At 43.2% G+C, this 22,427-nt stretch overlaps 1 protein-coding gene across 3 annotated transcripts in view; it reads left to right on the top strand.

The window, feature by feature from the left end:
• Window positions 1-508: 508 nt before the first annotated feature.
• PPP4R3A (protein phosphatase 4 regulatory subunit 3A) overlaps window positions 509-22,427 on the top strand; it is a gene marked incomplete at both ends in the record, with an annotated part of 53,128 nt that continues 31,209 nt past the window's right edge. For 2 of the 3 annotated variants that reach the window (XM_080708193.1, XM_080708192.1), the window contains 3 exons: window positions 509-650; window positions 15,957-16,012; window positions 20,871-20,969. In XM_080708193.1, the coding sequence (XP_080564319.1) occupies window positions 509-650; window positions 15,957-16,012; window positions 20,871-20,969 (297 nt within the window). The remainder of the gene's footprint in view (window positions 651-15,956; window positions 16,013-20,870; window positions 20,970-22,427) is intronic. The other variant, XM_080708194.1, reaches the window with a different exon arrangement.

The raw sequence follows: 22,427 nt of genomic DNA, 5'->3' as shown, positions 1-22,427 counted from the left end.
GGAAGAGGCGGCGGCGGAGGGGAAGCCGCTTCCACCGGCCGGGGCGGCGCGGCGGCCGGGCGCTCGGGCCCTCGGGGCTAGCGGGACCCTTGCGGCCGGGGCGGGCGCCCGCCGGCTCGGGGCGGGCGCAGCGGAGGGCGCGGAGCCCCTGGCCGCGGCGGCAGGGCCAGGTACGAGGAAGGAAAAAATGGCGGCCTGAGGCGGCGGCGGCGCGGGAAGCGGCTCGGCGGCGGCCATGGCGGAGGCGGGAGCCGGGCAGTGAGCGGGGCCGGCGGCGGCGGCGCAGCTCGGGCGCGGCGGCGGCGGCGGCGGCGGGACCCTAGCGCGGGCCGCGGCGGCAAGGCGGCGACCAGGCTCGGCCGGAGCCCCCGGCCATGCGGGCGGCGGCGCGGCCTCGCGGCGGCCAGCGGCGGCACTGAGGCCCGCGCGTCCCCGCCCGCGGCGCCCGCGGCGCCCGCGTCTCCCGGACCCCGCTCCCGGGCGCCTGCGGCCCGGCCCGGGCGGCACGATGACCGACACCCGGCGGCGGGTCAAGGTGTACACGCTCAACGAGGACCGGCAGTGGGACGACCGGGGCACCGGGCATGTGTCGTCGGGCTACGTGGAGCGGCTGAAGGGCATGTCCCTGCTCGTGCGGGCGGAGAGCGACGGTGAGTGCGGCGGGCAGGGCTCCCGGTGGGGACGGCGGGCTCCACGCCGGGCGCTCGAGCGCTCGGTGTCCGAGTGCCCGCCGCCTGGGGCTTCCTGGTGTGCGGACCGGCCGGGACCCGCGACCCCGACACCGGCGTGTCGTTCTCTCGACTACAGTGACCTTGAGGAGGGCCCGGATCGCGCCGATCCTCGCCTTCGTTCACCCGTCTGAACGGCAGGCTCGCCGCCTTGGTTGGGACGGAGGAAGTTTGAGGCTGTGCACACTTGGGAGAGCTAGTTGTACCGTGCCCTTTATCTTCCGTTTTCCTTTTTTTTTTTTTCCCTCCCCCTTCTCACGATTTTTGTTACACCTTTCTTTCCGGTCCGGTTTGGGGTTGGCCACACCGATTTAGTGAATTTGGCACCTCCACACTAGGCAGAGGAAACGCTGTTTTGCCTTTCGGGGATGCGTTTGTGTTCGCCCGCGTTGTATTTTTAAGAGGAATGAGGGATTTTGTGAGTAGTGTCACTGTGTAAACAGCCTGCAAACTTGGAATCATATTGCGAACTTTGATTGCTTAAATGCATTTTCGGTTAACAGGTGGGGAGAAGTTGGCAGATATTTAAGACCTTTTGAATCTGCCCTAGCGCCTTCTCTACGGGCATTTTGAAACAACTCTCAGGGTTCAAAGACCAGCTTTGAAAATAACAAGAGTTTCTCGTTTTAAGACTCTTTTTAGGGCGTGCTACTTTTCTTGGAGACATTCTGTGAATTTCCTGTAAAAGAAACGTTCCTGTTGGGTAAAACTTTTCAGATTGTTTCTTCTGAATATAAAAATAGGTGCCTCCCACTACCTTGTTATAGTACTCCATAATTTATAGTAACTTTGGCTTATTATGGTTGTAGTCATTTTGCATCTGAATTATAACTAATCTATTTTCAAGGAATTTTCTTCTGTTAGACTTTAACCAGAACTCCAGTTCCATGAAAAACAAGTCTAATCGGAGGACCTAAGAACATTAGTGTTTGCTTTAAATTGAAAAATGAATGATTAATTTGGAGTTTATTACCCACAACAGATTTTCTTTATAAGGCTATCCAAAAATAAAAACTGGAGGAAGGAAAATTCCTTTTGGGAACATTGAAAAAATTTTCATGTATTGGATATGTTTTTCAGAAACCAAGTTATTTTTTGTCTCAAATACAATTGATTGTTCCATGTTAGTGTGCTTTTGTATGTGACTGTCACCTAAGAACCTACTCCCTCTACATTTTTGTACTTTTGAAAAACTTTTTACAAAGTGAGTTGGAAAGTATGGCTTTTAGATTCAGTTAGTTTCTGGGAACAGATGGAACCTCTAGGCAAGCTCTCTACCACTGAGTTACGCCCCACTTAGCTTCTTTTGAGGTGAAACTCTGTAGATTAGATCAATTCTTTCAAATCTCATTAGAAATAATGCGTGTAATGTGTTGGACACAGTGGCACACGCTTGTAATCCCAGCATTTCGGAGGCTGAGACAGGAGGATGCGGGTCCGGGGCCAACCTCAGCTATTTAGTGAGGCTCTCTGCAACTCAGATCCTGTTTCAAAATAAAGAATAAAAAAATAGGGCTCGGGATGTAGCTCAGAGGCAGAATGTCCCTGGGTTCCACCCCCAGTACTGCAAAAAAAAAAAAAAGAAGAAGAAGAATGCATGTAATGTTATTTCATGTCATGTGTTTAATTTGATTCTTTATAGAAAGGCCCTTTTTATTTATTATTTTTTTAAATTTGGAAACAGAGTCTCTTAAATCAGCGAGGCTGGCTTCGAACCTGCGTGATCCTCCTGTCTGCCTCCCAAGCGCCGGGATTACAAATGTGCGCCACCCCGCCCAGCAGAAAGGCCCTTAAAGTATAAGCATTAAGACTTAATGTCATGCTGCTAAAGTCCTAACATTATTATTAAAAATCTGGTAGGGGTTTTTTCCCCTCATATTTTTAATTTTTTTTTTAATTTTTAATTTTAATTTTTTGCGGGTCTGGGGATGGAACCGAGGGGCATTTGACCTCCGAGCTACACCCCCTGCCCTATTTTTTCTTTATTTTGAAGCCGGGTCTCACTGAGTTGCAGAAGGCCTCACGAAGTAGCTGAGGCTGTCCGCAAACCATGATCCTCCATGTTTCAGCCTCCCAAATGCTGGGATTACAAGCATGCGCCACCACTCCCGGCTCCTCTTTTATATTTTTATCACTTAGGAAATAACTTTAAACCTCTCTCATTGGGAGTTAGGGAGCTCTGCAATAAAGCCAATTGAATGACTAAAACAATTACTCAGATAATTTGTATCCAAGAGTGATTGCAAACTCAACTAAATTACAGAGTGAGTGTGTGTGTGTGTGTGTGTGTGTGTGTGTGTGTGTGTGTGTGTGTTTTGAAACCAGGAGCATTCTACTTTAGAGCTGCACCCTCAGCCTGATTTTTTTTAATCCTTTATTTTGAAACAGGATTTCACTAAGTTGCAGAGGGCCTCACTAATTAGCTGAGGCTGGCCATGAACCCAGATCCTCCTGTCTCAGCCTCTGAGTGCTGGGATTACAGGCTGGCCTGATCTCTTGTAAATTGTTACCAAAACTAATCCTAAAGAATGGGTTTAGAAAATGCCAAAATTCTTATGAAGTAATCTAGTTTGATGATTAGCTTTATTTTCTAACAGGAAAATTAGAAATGGGAGTAATAGTAGTAGTCAAAATTGAGTATTGTGTGCCTGGGACCCTTTAAGCAGTTGACTTGTTTATTTATTTATTTGATTGTTTTTTATTTATTTATTTATTTTGCAGTATTGGGGGTGGACCCTAAGGGCATTCTGCCTCCAAGCTATACCCTTAGCCCTATTTTTTTTTTTATTTTTTATTTTTTTATTTTTGCAGGTCTGGTGATGATGCCCAGGGGGCATTCAACCTCCGAGCTACACCCCCTGCCCTGTTTTTTATTCTTTATTTTGAAGCAGGGTCTCACTAAGTTACGGAGTGCCTCACTAGTACTTGAACTACCCTCCTCCCGTCTCAGCCTCCCAAATGCTGGGATTACAAGCGTGTGTCACCATGACCGGCTACTGTTATTCTTTATTTTGAAACAGGGTCTCACTAAGTTGCAAAGGGCCTCAATAAGTAGTAGATGAGGCAGCTCATGAACCCGCTATCCTCCCATCTCAGCCTCCCAAATGCTGGGATTACAAGCGTGTACCACCATGTCCGGTTCTTTCAAAATTCTTAAAACAAATTTTTTTTTTGGTAGGGATTTTTTACAGCTAATACTGAAGCTCAGGGATAGAGAGTAACTTAACACAGCCAGGCTGGGTCAGGTCAGTATTTAATGTAGGAGTGGCAGTTTGCATTTGAGTGAGGAATCTAGCCTGTTTAAACTCCCTTATTGCTATCCATCTGCATCTGCTACTATATTTTGGTCTCAAGAGTTGTTTCAAAGATAATTAAAATATTTTTAACCTAAACATAGTTTATTTCCAAGCTATATGTGAAAGTGAAAGTTACTGTGTTAACTAGTAGATTGTGTCACTCATTATGTGTGCCTCCCCATTCTTTATATAAGATCATTTAGAATTTTCTTTTTGTTTTGGTAAACAAAATGGAAAGTTATTCTGGTTTTCCATAAGATGAGTCATTTATCCAATAGAAAAAATGTAAAGTTATTGCACTTTTTCATCCTTAGGAGCTAGACCTAGTAATTATGTTTTAGGGGTGTTTGTGGGGGGGTGCTGCTGAGAATTGAACCTGTGAGCATTATGCCTGTGAGTTATACCCCCAGACCTATTATTTTTTTTTTTAATTTTTTATTTGGAAGCCGGGCGTGGTGGCGCACGCTTGTAATCCCCGCGCTTGGGAGGCTGAGACAGGAGAATCGCACAGGTTCGAAGCCAGCCTCAGCTACTTAGTGAGGCTCTCAGCAACCTAGGGAGACCCTGTTTCCAAATAAAATATAAAATAGGTCTGGGAGTATAGCCTGGAGGTAGAACGCCTCTGGGTTCCACCCCCAGTACCACCAAAAAATAAATAAATAAATTTTTATTTGGAGTCAGGTGAGATAGTGTATGCTTATAATCCCAGCATTGGGAGACTGAGACAGGAGGATTGCGCAGGTTCGAAGCTAGCCTCAGCTACTTAGTGGAAGGAAGGAAGGAAGGAAGGAAGGAAGGAAGGAAGGAAGGAATTTCCTAGTTCATCTAATTTAGTGAGAAACTACCTGGTGCTGGTAGGGTTCTGGAATAGGTGATGTCAGCCTTTTTTGGAGGGGGATACTAAAGATTGGTGTGTGTGGGGTCTGTCTATGATATATAACCCCAGGTTGTGTTTGCTTGCTTATTTATATATTTACAGGGTGTCACTAAGTTTCTGAGGCTGGTCTTGAGCCTGTAGTGCTGTCTTAGCTTCCCAAGTACTGGGTTTACAAGCATATACCACTGTGTGTCCAGCTATATATATATATGCATGCACTGGGGATTGAATCCAGAGAGGCATTCTACCTCTGAGCTAAACCCCCAGCCCAATTTTATTTCTTATTTGAAAACGGAGTCTCACTAAGTTGTAGAGGGCCTCACTAAGTTGTGGAGGCTGTCTTCTAACCTGTGATCCTCCTGTCTCCGCCTCTCAAGTACTGGGATTACCAGTGTATACAACGCTGGCGATATGTATTTTTAAAATAGGTATTCTCAGAAAGGTAGGCTAACTTGTAAAAAGTCATTCATAGTTTAAGATGGTATGCCCTAGGATTCATTCAGTTCAGGCCTTTTCTTTCAAGCTCAGTCCATTTCCTACTATATACACTGCTTAGCAATTATAAATTGTTTAAATTGTTGTAATTGTAAACAAAAGTTTACAGTTTCAACTTTGGTATAGAAAGACAAATGTTTCAGGTTTTTTGTTGTGACTATGAATAAGGGACATTATACTGCTATTTCAACTATAGGCTCAGAGGAATTGATACATGCTTATCTAAAAATTAAGAGAACTGGGTTTTTTTGGGGGGGTGGGCTACCACTGAGCTATGTACCCAGTTGTTGGGGTTTTTTTTTCTTCAGTCCTGAGTATGGAACCCAAGGGCATTCTACTTCCAAATCCCCCCCCCCCAGCTCTAATTTTTATTCTTTATTTTGAAACAGGGTCTTACTGAGTTGCAAAGTGCCTAAGTAGCTGAGGCTGTCCTGTCTCAGCCTCCCAAATGTTGGGATTACAAGGGTGCACCACCATGCCCGGCATTATTTTATTATTTTTTAAAATAGTTTATTGTGACAATAGGGATTAAATACAGGGGCATTCCATCTCCAAACTACACCCTCAGCTATTTTATTTGGAAACAGTTTATCACTAGATTGATAAGAATCTTACTACTTGTTGAGACTGTCCTTGAACCTGTCATCTTACTGTCTCAGCCTCCCAAGTACTTTGATTACTTTGCTGGGTCTAAAACCCAGGAGCATTCGACCTCCAAGCTACACCCCCTGCCCTATTTTTTCTTTATTTTGAAACTGGTCTCGCTGAGTTACAGAGGGCCTCACTAAGCAGCTGAGGCTGTCCGCGAACTGTGATCCTCCGGTCTCAGCCTCCCGAATGAATGCTGAGCTTACAACCATGTGCCACCACCCCCGGCTTTTTTCTCTTCTTTTTTGAGATGAGGTATTGCTTTGTTGCCTAGCCTGGTCTGAAACACCTGGGCTTAAGTGATCTTTCCCTTCTATCTCCAGGTAACTAAGGCTTCAGGTGTATGCCACCATGCCCAACCCCAAGAATAGTATTTTTGTGTTTGGTTTTTACGTCAAGTATTTAAAGTATTTTCAAATTCAAAACAGTTGTATTAGCTGAGGACAGTGGCACAGCACACTTGTAACCTCAGTACTTGAGATGAAGCTCAGGGGTAGAATGCTTCTGGGTTTAATCACCAGTACCAAAAAAAAAATGTTTTATCTATAATCTGACTTGACTGTGTAAGGGTTAAACAGGTTATAAATTCTTACTGTTAACTTGAGCAGAAAGAAAATGAGTCATGGGGAAATATTCCAGGTAGCACTGCTTGCTAATGGTAAAACTGGAATCCTGTGCTTCTGCCCTTTGGTAGAACTTAACCAAGGTGGGCCTGCTTCTATCCCAGCTGTAATTTGAACAGGAATTCAGAACACTTTTGAGTAGATAACCTTACGCCCACCTTACACACAGCCTTTCTTCCTTTTGGCTGCCATGGTGAGAGAAATGAACAGATAGCATCAGCATTTGTTTCCTTGTTGTTCTAAGCCAGTAGATATTACGGCATCTTGCATATAGTAAGCATTGAAATGTATATTTAGTTTCTAGGAATTCATTGTCACAGGGGAAATATTTCACTTTGAAAAGATTGTTTAAACACATTTTGTTTTTGTACACCAGCTTTGTAGAAAACTAAACTAGGATAACCAAACATAACCAAAACCCTTTACATCTGTTGTGTGTGATAGCTTATGAAAATTGGGGGGACCACTAGCTACACTAGGAAACAGCTGATGGGGTTTGAGTGTTATGGCAGCTTTTAACATGATGCTACCATTTCTTTTTCCTGACCCATCATATATTGGTTTTTAAATTCCATTATGGAGCTTGGTGTGGCCGTACATGCCTATAATCCCAGTACTTGGAAGGCTGAGACAGGAGGATCACAGGTTTGAGGCCAATCTCCAAACAACCTTGGGTTCAATCTAGAGCATGCACACACACAAAATGCCTTTATGCAAACAAAATCTGGGGAGGGGGTGATTAGGAAAGAGAGACCTGTATCACATTAGATTTTTGTTGTTGTTGTTCTTTTTTGTGGGTCTAGGGATGGAACCCAGGGGAATTCTACCTCCAAGCTACCTTCCTTGCCCTATTTTTTATTCTTTATTTTGAAATAGGGTCTCACTAAATCACGGAGTGCCTCACTAAGTAGCTGAGGGTGTCCGCGAACCCGGATCTTCCAGTCTCAGCCTCCCAAATGCTGGGATTACAGTGTGCACCACCACGCCAGGCTGATTGTGTGTGTGTGTGTGTGTGTGTGTGTGTGTGTGTGTGTGTGTGTGTTGCTAGGAATGGAATCCAGGGACATTCTATCACTAGACTACATCATCTACCCTTTTATATTATTTGGAACAGGGTCTCACTGAGTTGCTGAGCGCCTCACCAGGTTGCTGAGGCTGCCTTTGAACTTGGAATCCAGTCTCAGCCTCTCAAGAACTGGGATTACAGGTGTGCATGACCTTTCCCGGCCTGTAGTAGACTGCATTAGTTTTCACTTGAATGAGCTTTTTGGACCCTTTTTGTTTTCTTTTGTTTTGAGTGTTGGTGAGAATTGAACCCAGGGCCTTGCCATTGCTAGGCATGTGCTCTACTGCATGCATGCGTTTTACACTGGGGATTGTGGGGATTGAACCCAGGGGCTTTCTGCCTACAAGCGACCCCCCCCCCAGCTCTTTATTATTTTTTTTCTTGAAATGGCGTCTCCCTAGATTGCTGATGCTGTTTTTGAATATGCAATCCGTTTGTCTCTCCCAGTACTGGGATTAGCAACACATGCCACCCTGCCTGGTTTACCACTTGTTTTTAATAGTGCTTTCTTCCTGCTAATAAAGCATAATACCTAAGTCCTTGACTTCCCATTGTGTATTGGTAAGGACAATATTCTAGAAAAACAGAGGTTGGGCTGCTTAATTACAACTAAAGCCAGAACCGTTTCTTAACCCTGAACACTCCATGCTAACTAAATCTGATCTGTTGGATAATTTTGAAAATACAGCCATAAAAATTATAGAAACTCTATCGACTCATTTCTCTAGTAAAAGGAAATGAGCTCTATACAAGAGTGTTTCCCTGCTAAATAAAGCCGCATACCAAAAGTTTAAAGATGCTAATGATTAGCTAGGTGTGGTGTACATGTTTGTAATCCCAGTTTGGGAAGGCTGAGACGGGAGGATCTTGGACAGCCTCACTAACCCTACTTAGTGAGGTCCTTTGCAACTCAATGAGACCCTGTTTGAAAATAAAGGCTTTCTAGTAGGGCTGGGGGTGTAGCTCAGAGGTAGAATGCCCTTGGGTTCCATACCCAGTAGCAAAAAAAAAAGAGAAAAAGCCAATAATTCTCAAGAAATATTTACTAAGTAACATGGAATCCAGGGGCATTCGACCTCGGAGCTACACCCCCCACCCTATTTTTTATTCCTTATTTGGAAACACTGAGTTGCCAAGGGCCTCACTAAGTAGCTGAAGCTGTCTGCGAACCTGCGGTCTCAGCCTCTTGAATGCTGGGATTACAAGTGTGCGCCACCATGCCTGGCTAGTACAGGCCTTTTCTACACGGTGTAATGAAATTGTGCTGGTAATGTTCCACTTGTAGTGTTTCTCAGAATTATTATCAGTGCTCATTTTCCTATTGTTCAAAAGTTCAGTATGAATGGTTATGTAATAGATATTGTGGTAGGCACTTGAATATAAATATTTAGTAATATTCATAGTAACACTGTGAGGTAGCTGTATTTTTTCCTTACCATAAATCATGGTGTATTTATAATTTGAGTAGTTTTTTTGCTTTTGTCATACTAGGGATGGAACCCAGGCTCATTTTACCTCCAGGCTATACCTGCAGCCCTGTAGCTTATCCTTTATTTTGAAACAGGGCCTCAGTAAGTTGCAAAGGGCCTCACCAAGTAGCTGTGGCTGGCGGTGAACCTGCAATCCCACCTGTCCTCAGCCTCCCAAGAATTGGGATTATAAACATATGCCACCATTCTGAGTAGTTTTCTTTAGTGGGTCTATTTTTCTGCGTCCATCCAGGAATCTAGGGTTTTTGTTGTTGTTAATTTGAAATATTCCCATTTCTGTATAGTTGCTGTGGCCAGTTTTGAGTTCTCACCGAGACATTTTGTAAATGCTACCCTCGTCCAGAATCCAGAGTTGGGGTTTTTGTTTTGGTGGGAGTATTGGCAACAGGCTACTAGAAATGCCCTCAAATTTTATTGGAGGATTCAAGATGTCATGAAGCAGGAAAGGAATTTTCTTTGTGTGGTTCTGGGGATTGGACCCAGCTGAGCTACACCCCTAACTCTTATTTTCTTTTTTTTTTTTTCGGGTCTGGGAATGGAACCCAGAGGCATTTGGCCTCCGAGCTACACCCCCTGCCCTATTTTTTATTCTTTATTTTGAAACTAGGTCTCACTGAGTTGCAGAGGGCCTCACTAAGTAGCTGACGCTGTCTCCGAACCATGATCCTCCGGTCTCAGCTTCCTGAATGCTGGGATTACAAGAGTGCGCCCCCATGCCTGGCCTTTTTGTTTGTGTGTGTGTGTGTGTGGTACTGGGGATGGAACTCAGAGGCTTTCTGCCTCTGGGCTATACTCCCAGACCTATTTTATATATATATATTTTTGGAAACGGTCTCACTAAGTTACTGAGAGCCTCACTAAGTAGCTGAGGCTGGCTTCGAACCTGCGCCATCCTCCTGCCTCAGCCTCCCAAGTGTGGGGATTACAAGTGTGCACCATCAAGCCTGGCTTTTTTTTATTATTATTATTATTATTTTTATTTTGAAAAGGTCTCACCAAGTTACTGAGAGCCTCACTAGGTTGCTGGGACTGGCCTTGAACCTACAGTCAGTCCTCCTGTCTCAGCCTTCCAAGTACTGGTGTTCTCTACCACCCCTGGTAGGGAGGGAATTTTTGTAATGATTTAACTATTTATACTCACAGTTGTACTCTGTTTCTTTTTCTTGCTTTAACAGTATATGGCACCTTCTGCCTGCAGTGTCTTAGTAACATTCTGAGTATACAGACCTCCATTATTAGTATATTTTAGGTTTCTGTTTAAGTCAGAATATATAAATTTGTTTCATTTAAAAGTAGCAAAGGAGAGCCAGCGTGGTGGCGCAGGCTTGTAATCCCAGCATTTGGGAGGCTGAGACCGGAGGATCCTGGTTCGCAGACAGCCTCAGCTACTTAGGCCCTCCGCAACTCAGTGAGACCCGGTTTCAAAATTAAAAAAAAAAAAAATGGGCAGGGGGTGTAGCTCAGAGGTTGAATGCCCCTGGGTTCCATCCCCAGACCCGCAAAAAAAATATAAAAAAAAGTAGCAAAGGAAAGCCAGGTGGTGGTGGCAGCACACACTTATAATCCCAGCATTTTGTTTGCAACATACTAGGCTACTTAGTGAGGCCCTTTGCAACTCTGTGAGACCCTGTTTTCAAAATAAAATTGAAAAATAAAAAAGGGCTGGGGGTATAGCTCAGAGGTAGAATGTCTCTGGATTTAATTCAGAGACAGGAGGATGAGATAGGAGGATCACAGATTCAAAACTCAAAATCTTTTTTTTTGTGGCACTGGGGGTGGAACCTAGGGCTATACTCTCAGACCTATTTTATACTTTTATTTGGAAACAGGGTCTCACTAAGTAGCTGAGACTGGCTTCCAACCTGTGCGATCCTGTCTCAGCCTCCCAAGTGTGGGGATTTCAAGCGTGCACCACCATGCCCAGTGAAAACTCAAAATCTATGCTGGGATTACAAGTGTGGTGGCGCACACTTGTAATCCCCACACTTGGGAGGCGGAGACAGGAGGATCGTGCTGGTTCGGAGCCAGCCTCGCTGGCTTAAGAGACTGTTTCCACATTTTAAAAAAAAAGGTCTGGGAGTGTAGCCGGTGGGAGTGTATACCGGAGGTAGAAGGGCTTCCAGGAACCCCAGTACCACCAAAAAAAAAAAAAAAAATCTATGCTGGGCATGGTGGCATAGATTTTGAGTTTTTCCTGGGCATGGTGGCGTGCCCTTGAAATTCCCGCGCTTGGGAGGCAGAGACAGGAGGATGGTGCAGGTTCAAATAAAAATTTAAAATAGGTATGGGAGTGTAGCCTGGAGTTAGAAAGGTTCCATCCCCAGTACCACTAAAAACTAAAAATATTACAAAATTTTCTTTAAAAAAGGCTGGGAGTATAAGTTCGAAGTAGAATGCCTCTGAGTTTAGTTCCCAGTACACACACACACACACACACACACACACACACACACACACACGGTAAGGTAGAGTCCTAGACCACCACACTAAGCCTGTGCTACCTTACAAGAATGCTCCACCAGACCCAGTTCGTTCGTTTGTTCTTTCTCTCTCCTTTCTCTATTTCTATTTCTTAATTTTTTGGTGGTACTGGGGTGGAACCCAGGGACATTCTACCTCCAAGTTACACCCTAGGAGTTTTTGTTTTGTTTTGTTGCCATTACAGAGAAAGAATGCTAATGAAATCTCCTTTTGTACCTGTGTAAAGTATTAGAGTAAATCCCTAGAAGAAGAGTAGTTGGAGCAAAGAGTAGTATGGTTAAGAGTTTGGTTAAGTTTGGTGGGTAAAGAGAAATTGGCCTCTAACAAGATTGTTTTAGACTGGTGTGTGTGGCACACTCTTGTAATCTGAGTACTTGGATATCTGAGACAAGAGAACTAAAACGTTTGTGGGCCAGCCTCAGCTACTTAGTGAGACCCTGTTTCAAAATAAAGGATTAAGAATAGGACTTCAGGGGTAGAATGCCCCTAGGTTCCATCCCCAGTACCAAAAAAAGGGGGGGGGATTGTTCTCATTTTCAGTCATGGTAGTACTGAGTACACATTAAACTCCATGAAACTTTTCTTTTGCTCTTTTAGGAATTGGGGGTGGAACCCAGGAGCATTCTACCTCTAAGCTGTATCCCCTGTCCTATTTTTTTATTCTTTATTTTGAAACAAGGTCTCCATAAGTTGCAGAGGGCCTCACAGTAGCTGAGGTTGTCCAAGAACAGAGATCCTCCTGTCTCAGCCTTCTAAGTACTGGGATAACAAGAGTGGGGCACCACAACATCCTGCTTCCTGTTTTTATTTTGAAACAGTGTCTCATTAAATTGCAGAGGTCCTCAAGTTGCTGATATTATCCTCCAAGGTTGGAGCTACAATCTTCCTGTGGCCTTGCAAGTACTGAGATTAAAAACATAATCCTGTTTTTTTTTGGTGGTCCTGGGGTTCCTGGAAATCCTTCTACCTCCACGCTACACTCCGAGACCTATTTTATGCTTTTTTTTTTTTAAAACAGGGTCTCTTAAGCCAGTGGGGCTGCCTTTGAACCTGCGTGATCCTCCTGTCTCCGCCTCCCAAGTGTGGGGATTACAAGCATGAGCCACCAGGCCTGCAAATCCTGGCTTTTATTTAAAAAAAAAAAAAAAGAGCCAGGCATGGTGGCGCACACTTGTAATCCTGGCGCTTGGGAGGTGGAGAAAGGAGGATCGCGCAGGTTCGAAGGCAGCCGCGCTGGCTTAAGAGACCCTGTTTCCAAATTTAAAAAGTATAAAAATAGGTATGGGAGGTAAAAGTGTTTCCAGGAACCCCAGTACCACCAAAAAAAAAAAAAAAAAAAATTAGAGCATGTTGGGAGGCTGAGACAGGAGGATCTCAGGTTGGAGGATAGCCTCAGAAAGTAGTGAGATTCATCCACCTAGCTAGACCCTGTCTCAAAAGTAAAATTTAAGCCAGGTGTGGAGGCACACGCTTGTAATCCCCGCGCTTGGGAGGCCGAGACAGGAGGATCGCACAGGTTCAAAGCCAGCCTCAGCTACTTAGTGAGGCTCTCAGCAACTTAGTGAGACCCTGTTTCCAAATAAAATATAAAATAGGTCTGGGAGTATAGCCTGGAGGTAGAAACCCTCTGGATTACACCCCCACCAAAAAAAAAGAGAAAAAAAGGAAAAAAAATATAGGGCAGGGGGTGTAGCTCAGAGGTTGAATGCCTCTGACTTCCATCCCCAGACCTGCAAAAAAAAGTAAAATTGGGCTGGGGGTGTTAGCTCAGAGGTTGAATGCCCCTGGGTTCAATCCCTAGTACTGTGAGAAAGAGAGGGAGAGGGACAGGGACTTTTTAGCCTTTTTTGTGATATAAAAAGACTCCTCAAAATTTACATACCAGTTTCATTTTACTTTTAGTACTTGGGGTTGAGCCATAGGGCATTCTTCCTCCAAGCTACACCCCCAGCCCTATTTTTTATTATTTTGAAACAGGATCTCACGAAGTTGCAGAGGGCCAAAGTAGCTAGGGCTAGCCAAGAGCCTGTGATCTTCCTTTCTCAGCTTCCCAACTACTGGGATGCACACCGATTTTAAAGTTCATGTTGGAAAATTTTCTCTAATTTGGTTTTAATGTCACTCATACATATATACTTTTTACACGTATGTAGTGAAGAGTGCATTGAGGTGGAGAAAACGGTGCATCCATATAATGTATTCAACATATTTGAGTTCTAAAGTGGCAGGTCTTTAAGAGCAGGCGTGTATTCCTGGGTACGGTGGTGCACACCTATAATCTCAGTACTTGGTAGGCTTAGAGAGGATTGTATGTTCGAGGCCAGCCTACCTTCAGCATTCAGTGAGACCCTGTTTCAAAAATAAAAAGACTAAAAACTAGGCTGGGTTGTATATCTCAGAGGTATAATGCCCCTGGATTCCATCCCCAGTACCACCAAAAAAAAAAAAAAAGTAAATAGGGCTGGGAGTGTGGCTTGGAGGTCGAATGACCCTGGGTTCAATCCCTATTATTTTCTCTCTCTCTCTCTCTCCCTCTCTCTCGTGTACACACACACAGGGGGAGGGGAGGAGAGAATATTAAGAATATAAATAATTGAGCAGATGAGCAGTTCTTACATTAGCTGGGCCCATTAGAGAGAAGTCTTGAGTACTTGCTTTACACCTGTAATCTGAGTATTTGGGAGCCTGAGACAGGAGGATCACAGGCCATCAAAGACTTAAACCCAGACCATCTGAGGGGCTCAAAGGCTATAAACTAGTGATAAGGAAATGAAAACATCATTACTCTGGTTTGATCAGTATGTATTCTATTGATGTATTGGGATAACACACAGTGACCCATAAATATGTACAGTTAATACTTGTCAGTCAAAATTTTTAATGTTTGAGCCAGGCATGGTGGCACATACTTGTAATCCCAGTACTTGGGGGCTGAGACAGGAAGATTGCAGGCTCAAGGCCAGCCTCAGCTACTTAGGCCCTCCACAACGTAATGAGACCCTGTTTCTTTTCTTTTCTCTTTTTTTTTTTTTTTTGCGGGTCTGGGGGTGGAACCCAGAAGCATTTGACCTTTGAGCTACACCCCCTGCCCAACTTTTTGTTCTTTACTTTGAAACAAGGGTCTCACTGAGTTGTGGAGGGCCTTGCTAAGTAGCTGAGGCTGTCCACGAACTGCGATCCTTAGGTCTCAGCCTCCCAAATGCTGGGATTTCAAGTGTGCATCACCATACCCGGCTAGAGGCCCTGTTTCAAAATAAAGAATAAAAAATAGAGATGGGGTGAGTTTGGAGGTAGAATGACCCAGGGTTTAATCCCTAGTTTTTCCATTTTTTTAAATGTTTGAAATAGAAATGCTAGAAAAATTAAAGTAATATAATCATGCTCATCCCTAATTAATTACACATAAGTGTATATAGAATTGCCTTTGTACCTCATAAACATATATAATTAATATAATGATAATTTGAAAGATTACATAACATGGCTTCATGCTGTGGTGTTTTCTTTACCCAGTGTTGCCTAGAAATTGTTATATACTGGGGTTTGAACCCAGGGGCCATTCTACCTCCAAGTACTCAACTCCAGGTCCCCCCCCCCTTTTTTGGGGTGGTACTGGGGGTGGAACCCAGAGGCTTTCTACCTCCGGGCTATACTCCCAGACCTTTTTTTAAATATTTTATTTGGAAACAGGGTCTCACTAAATTGCTGAAAGCCTCACTAAGTAGCTGAGGCTGGCTTTGAACCCGCGCAATCCTCCTGTCTCGCCTCCCAAGTGCGGGGATTACAAGCATGCGTCACCACGCCCGGCGTCCCTTTTAATTTAGAAACAGGGTCTTGCTAAATTGTTGAGTCTTGCTGAGTTGCTGAGACTGGCCTTAACTTGTGATCCTCTTGTCTGCCTCCTAAATACTGAGATTACATGTGTCCACCGCTGTGCTATACCAGCGGTGGACACGTTTATTACACGCTATCAACCCTGTCTTCTTCAGATTATCCTGTCTTGTTAAAAGCAAGCATATAGTGGGTGGGGGCATATTTCAGTGATAGAACAGTTGCCTGGGATGCTGGGCTTGATTCCCAACACCAGAAACATAAAACAAGGTAAGCATGTATGAAGTGATATTTCTTACAATATTGTATAACTTCCATTGCTTTACTTTTTCTTTAACTTAAGTTATAGTATATATATATATGAATAAAATTTCCATTTTGCAATAATATAAAGGAATGTCTTTTTTGTTTTGTTTCATAGGTTCTCTACTTTTAGAGTCCAAAATAAATCCTAACACTGCATACCAGAAACAACAGGTAAAAATGTGAGAATGTTGTGTTTATTGTGTGTATTATCCTCAATTTGATGATTGAATAAAAATTTACTATCTGGTTCCTTATAATGAAAAATTCAGGGTAGCTTTATAACATTTTGCTACTCTATAAAAGTATCTGCCAATCTCTAGCTTGTTTGTTTGTGTTACACACACACACACACACACACACACACACACACTTTATTTGGAAACAGTGTCACTAAGTTGCTGAGGCTGCCTTTGAACCTGTGCTATCCTCCTGTCTCAGCCTCCCAAGTGCTGGGATTACAAGCGTGCGCCACCTCGCCCGGCCCCAATGTCTAGTATTTAATTTTTTTTTTCTTTTTTGTACTGGAATTGAGCATTCTACTTCTAAACTACACTCCATCCCCCTTTAAATTTTATTTAGAAACAGGCTCTTGCTAAGTTGTTAAGATTGGCCTTAAACTAAGAATTCTCCTTTCTCGGCCTCCCAAGTCTTGGAATTACAGGCATGTACCACTATGCCCAGCTATAGTAATTTTATATTTTAAGTAAAAAGCTTGTCTAGAGCTGAATTTTGGTATTCTAGCAACTGAGCCTAAATTCTCCGAAGTTAAAAATAGAAAGTAACGCAGTTTCTTGTTTTTTCCTTAAAAAAAAAAAAAAAAAGTGATCCAATGATCAGCATGGAGATTCTTTCCTTGCTGTTGTAGATGCTAGTGTGCTAGTGCAGGTAGAATTTTAGTGTCTCCCTAAAGAGTGAGTCTTTTTTTTTTTTTTTTTTTTTTATGCAGTACTGGGAGTGGAACCCAGGAACATTTTGCCTCTGGGCCACATATCCCCAGCCCTATTTTATATTCTTTTTTGTTTTTTTGCAGTACTGCGGTGGAACCCAGGGACATTCTACCTCTGAGCTACATCCCCAGCCCTATTTTTTTTATTCTTTATTTTGAAACAGGGTCTCACTGAGTTAAGTAGCTGAGGCTGGCTTCAAACCTGCACCATTCTCCTGTCTCAGCCTCCCAAATGCTGGGATTACAAGTATGCACCACCATGCCCAGCCTTTATTATTTATTTATTTATTTATTGGTACTTGGGGTGGAACCCAGGGGCTTTCTACCTCCGGGCTATACTCCCAGACCTATTTTATACTGTATTTGGAAACAGGGTCTCACTAAGTTGCTGAGGGCCTCACTAAGTAGATTAGGCTGGCTTTGAACCTGTGCAATCCCCTGTCTCGGCCTCCCAAGTGCAGGGACTACAAGTGTGTGCCACCACACCCGGCTCTATTTATTCTGAAACAAGGTCTCACTGAGTTGCAAAGGGCCTCACTAAGCAGTAGCTGAGGCTGGCTGCGAACCTCGATTCTCCTTTCTCTGCTGTAATCCTCCTGTCTCTGCTGTAATCCCAAATTACAATCCCAAATGCTGGGATTACAAGCATGCAACACCACGGTCAGCTTCATAAAGCATCTTTTATTTTGAACTGGTCTCAGCCAGGCATGGTTGGCACACCTGTACTCTCTGAATTTGGGAGGCACTACAGGAGGATCACTGGTTCAAAGCTAGCCTCAACAATTTATCAATACCCTGTTTCTGAGAAAAAAAATAAAATGGGCTGTTTATATAGCACAGAGATAGAATGCCCCTGGGTTCAATCCCTATTACCAAAACAAAAAAAGAAAAGAAAGAGGACCTTATGAAGGTAGCACTAATTGGCCTTGTCCTGTCAGCCTCCTGGGTATTAAGTTATGGACATGTGCCACCACACCTTGCTGCGTACCCGTTCCAATGTATAAGAAATATCTGAAAGTAAATCTTTAGCTTTTATTACTAGCAAATGGTATTTTATCATGCAAATACATATAATATACTGATGCTTTCTGAAGCCAGTGCATATAATTTGTTCTATTACTGCCTTAAAGGTACAAGTACAAAATAATTACCTTGGAGGAAAGAATATTAACAGCCTATTTATAAACACAATGCTTTGTTTTGTCATTGACCATTAAAACACTACTAGGGCAGGGGGTGTAGCTTGGAGGTCTAATGCCTCTGGGATCCATCCCAAGACCCACAAAAATAAAGAAAATAAAACACTACTAGAAGGAAGTTAGTAGTATTGGTTTTACTTCAAGAACTTCCAGGGACCACAGAGCCTCGGCAGGCAAGCTGAGCCACAGTGACTGAGCACCTGTTAAAGCTCAAAGTAATCTAACATTCTAAGCTTGGTCAGGTTTCATCATGTATAACTCACCAATGCTGAACAACTGGTTAGAGAAGAATTTGCAGTTAGGGGAGAAAGGGTAGAAGACTAGACAGACATGACCAATGTACAGTAAAGGCATGTATGAAAATATCTGTCAATCCCATTAATTTGTACAATTAAAATGTGTTAGTAATTATAATAAAAAATAATCTGGCCACATGTGGCAGTACATCCCTGAAACTCCAGTAAATACAAGGCTGAGACATGAGGATCACAAGTTCAAGACCAGCTTCAGCAATTTAGCAAGACCCTGTTTTTTCCCCAAACCAAATAAAAAGGACTGGGGGTGTAGCTCAGAGGTACAATGTCCCTGTGCTTAATCCCCAGTATGTAGGTTGGGGGGGTTGGTTTAAGAGGCAAAGGCCAAGGTATAAATTCTAGCACCAAAAGCTCTTTGGTGGGTGATGTTGAGGAAGTTAGAAACATCCTCAAGGCTCAATTTCTTTAGCACTAAAATGACATATTTTTAGGAAAATAACCAATAGCATTAGGTGGTATTCTGGGTAAAAATTTTATTCTATTAGTGATGCTAAGTAGCCTAATCAGATGATCATTTATTTACAGCTGGTATTCAGTGCAAGACTACTGGTTTCATGATTGACAGTTGTATAAATGATAAAACAGTGAACAGTCTAGCAGACACATTTTTAAACATGCGGTCCATTTGCATGCCATAAGAAGTGTCCAGGCTAGTGAAAAGAACTTGAAACTACTTCAGTAGAATATAATCTAGGCATGCTTCTTCCCTGAGGCAGAAACTATCATCCTGATGGATGGTCAGCCAGCCCTTATGTTGCACTGAGCTCCATCTAGTTCTTTTACTAGTACATTCCTTTTGGTTCTGCTTGAAAAATTGCTGAGCCCTTCACATATTGAAGATAGATTTCAGGCTTCTTTATTTTAAAGTAACTTCTGCCAGGCATGGTGGCTGGCATAGGTCTGTGATCCCAGCCCTTGATGTTTGAGATAGGAGAACAGCAGGTTTGAGACCAGCCTCAGCAACTTAGTTGAGACCCCTTTTCAAAAGTAAAAGATAAAGAGGGCTGGGGGTTTAGCTCAGGGGAAGAACGCCCCTGGCCAACTCCAGTACCAGAAAAAATGAATAAAGTAACTCTCTCTACATCAGCATTTCTTGGGGGGGGGGTAGGTGGGAATTTTATTTTTAAACAGTCTAAGTTGTTGAGACTAGCCTTGAACCCACGATCCTACTGTCTCAGTTTCCCAAGTACTCAGAATACGGGTATGTGCCACCAACCTGACTTTTTGTGTGTGTGTGTGGTGCTGGGGATGGAACCCAGAAGCTTTTTACCTTCAGGCTACACTCCTGGACCTATTTTCTATTTTATTTGGAAGTAGGGTCCCACTAAGTTGCTGAGATCCTCACTAAGGAGCTGAGGCTGGCTTCGAACATGTACGGTCCTCCTGTCTCAGCCTCCCAAGCACGGGGATTACAAGCGTGCGCCACCACGCCCAGCTTAATTTTTATTTTGAAATATGCTGAAGCTGGCATTGAACCTGTGATGCTCCTTTTTCAAACTCTTAAGAACTGGGATTATAGGCATGTGCCGCCACTACTGCTCCCTTCAGCATATCTTGTATGAGAGGATTTGTAAACCTCTTCCCTTATGATGGCACTTTTTATAAATGATTAATTGCTGTAAAACAATGTGTTTTATTTACCATTAGCAAATTTGAAAGGATATTTTAACCTAATATTATACTGTGCACAGTATGTAATTCAGGTGCATTGCACTACAGCAAATATAAGATGGCTTCAGTATCATGTGCAGTGGCTTGCTGAAATTATACTATACCCCTAGCCCTATTTTTTTTTTTTTTTAAATTTTGAAACAGGGACTCAAGTTGTGGAGGGCCTCACTAAGTAGCCGAGGCTGGCTGCGAATCTGTGATTCTCCTGTCTCAGCCTCCCAAGTACTAGGATTATAAGCATGTACCACTGTGCCCAGCCTAAAAACTCTTAACTGCTAAACTTGTTAAAATGCTAAATTTCAAGCCAGGTGTGGTGGTGCACACTTTTGTAATCGTAACATTTGGGGAGGCTGAGATGGGAGGATTGCGATTCACAGATGGCCTTAGCTACTTAGTGAGGCCCTTTGCAGCTCGGATCCTGTTTCAAAATAAAAAAGCTGGGGTGTAGCTCAGAGGTAGAAAGCCCTGGGTTCAATCTCCAGAAAACCCCCCCCCCACACACACACACACACACACAAAAGGAAAAACAAAATTTTCAGTTGGAGCTGGCTATGGTAGAGGATAAGCTTACTCAGTACTTGGGAGGCTGAGACAGGAGCTTCAGCAACTTCCTGAAGCCCTCCATAACTTAGACCCTGTTTTAAAATAAAACATAAAATAGGACTTGGGGTGCAGTTCAGGGGTGGAATTCTCCTGGGTTCAACTTCCCAATAGCACACCAAAAAAAAAGTGAGGTATAAAAATGCATTGATGGTACATTGGTAAATTACCAGTGTTGCAAACCATAAACTTAAGTGATGTTCTCAATCCCTGTTGCTTTGTTCATTTGCCTTATACGTTCAAGCAGATTATAAAGTATGTTAATCATTCAGACTTTTTTTTTTTTTTTTAACCCAAAGGACACCTTGATTGTGTGGTCTGAAGCAGAAAATTATGACTTGGCCCTTAGCTTTCAAGAAAAGGCTGGATGTGATGAAATTTGGGAGAAAATATGTCAGGTAATCTTAAAAATAGAAAATAAACACATTTTCTTATTTTGGTCATTGCAATGTTTTAAGCTAATACTCAACTTTTAAATATTCAAATAGACTTTTAAAATCTTTATGAAAAACTTGATCTAAAGAAAGGTACAACTTGTTGATGCCCCACTATCCAGCCCAGATGTTTGCTCAAAGTGTACATCTTACTGCTTCTCCAGAGCTCCCCATGAGTGGTTGCTACTAGCTCAAACTCGATGGTACAAAGTCAGGCATAACCTACTCGCCTATATCTGCTCAGCCTTCAGTCTCCTTCACCTGTGTCTAGTGTCTGGAGCAATATATCGTGGATACATCCCCTTATCTTTATTTTCTGCACTATCAAGCTGCCATCATTTTTCACCCAGTTTGTTTCATCTTGATTTGTCTTCCCAGATTCACAAGGTTACTAGAATGATACATGATCAAGCAGCTGAAAACACTGGTTCTTGTTTTAGACTCATTCAGATCATTTTTTCCTATGGAGATTTCTCCATCTCCACATTTATTTTGGATAGAGAATAATCTATAGCAGATATTTTAATTCATTGGTTTTCAAAATATGCTTCTCAAACTAATGGCAGGTTTTTGAGAGCTCTTAGAAATAAAGTTCGATGGCACCCAGGCCAGACCTGCTATATCTGAAATGGGGAGTTCTCTAAGTTTTTTTTTTTCTCTCTCTCTCTCTCGCTCAGTCGCTCAGTACTGGGGATGGAACCCAGAGACATTCTACCCCCAGCCCTATTTTTTATTCTTTAATTTGAAATAGGGTCTCACTCAGTTGCAGGGGGCCTCACTGAATAGCTGAGTCTGACCGAGACCTGCAATCACTGTCTCCGCTTCCTAAGTACTGGGATTATAAACTTGCGCCACCACACCTGGCTTATTACCTTTCTTTAGTCTGTTTTTGTGTTGATACACTCTTAGATATCTTTATTTGGGACACTGTTAATGTTTTTTTCCCATTTATTTTTATTTTTATCGCGGGTTTGGGGATGGAACCCAGGGGCATTTGACCTCCGAGCTACACCCCTGCCCTATTTTTTATTCTTTATTTTGAAACAGGGTCTCACGGAGTTGCAGAGGGCTTCACTAAGTAACTGAGGCTGTCTGCAAACTGTGATCCTCCTGTCTCAGCCTCCCGGATGCTGTGACTACAAGCATGTGCCACCACGCTCGGCTTGTTTTTTTATTTTTTATTTATTTATTTATTTATTTATTTATTTTTGCGGGTCTGGGGATGGAACCCAGGGGCATTTGATCTCTGAGCTACACCCTCTGCCCAATTTTTTATTCTTTGTTTTGAAACCGGGTTTCACTGAGTTGCAGAGGGCCTCACTAAGTAGCTGAGGCTGTCCGTGAACTGGGATCCTCTGGTCTCAGCCTCCCAAATGCTGGGATTACAAGCGTGCGCCACCATGCCCGGCTTTTTTTACTTTT

Source organism: Muscardinus avellanarius (assembly GCF_963383645.1).
Source record: "Muscardinus avellanarius genome assembly, chromosome: 12".
Classification (NCBI taxonomy): Eukaryota; Metazoa; Chordata; class Mammalia; order Rodentia; family Gliridae; genus Muscardinus; species Muscardinus avellanarius.
Note: the sequence above shows the minus strand (reverse complement) of the source record. Positions and strands in the feature narration are given on the sequence as shown.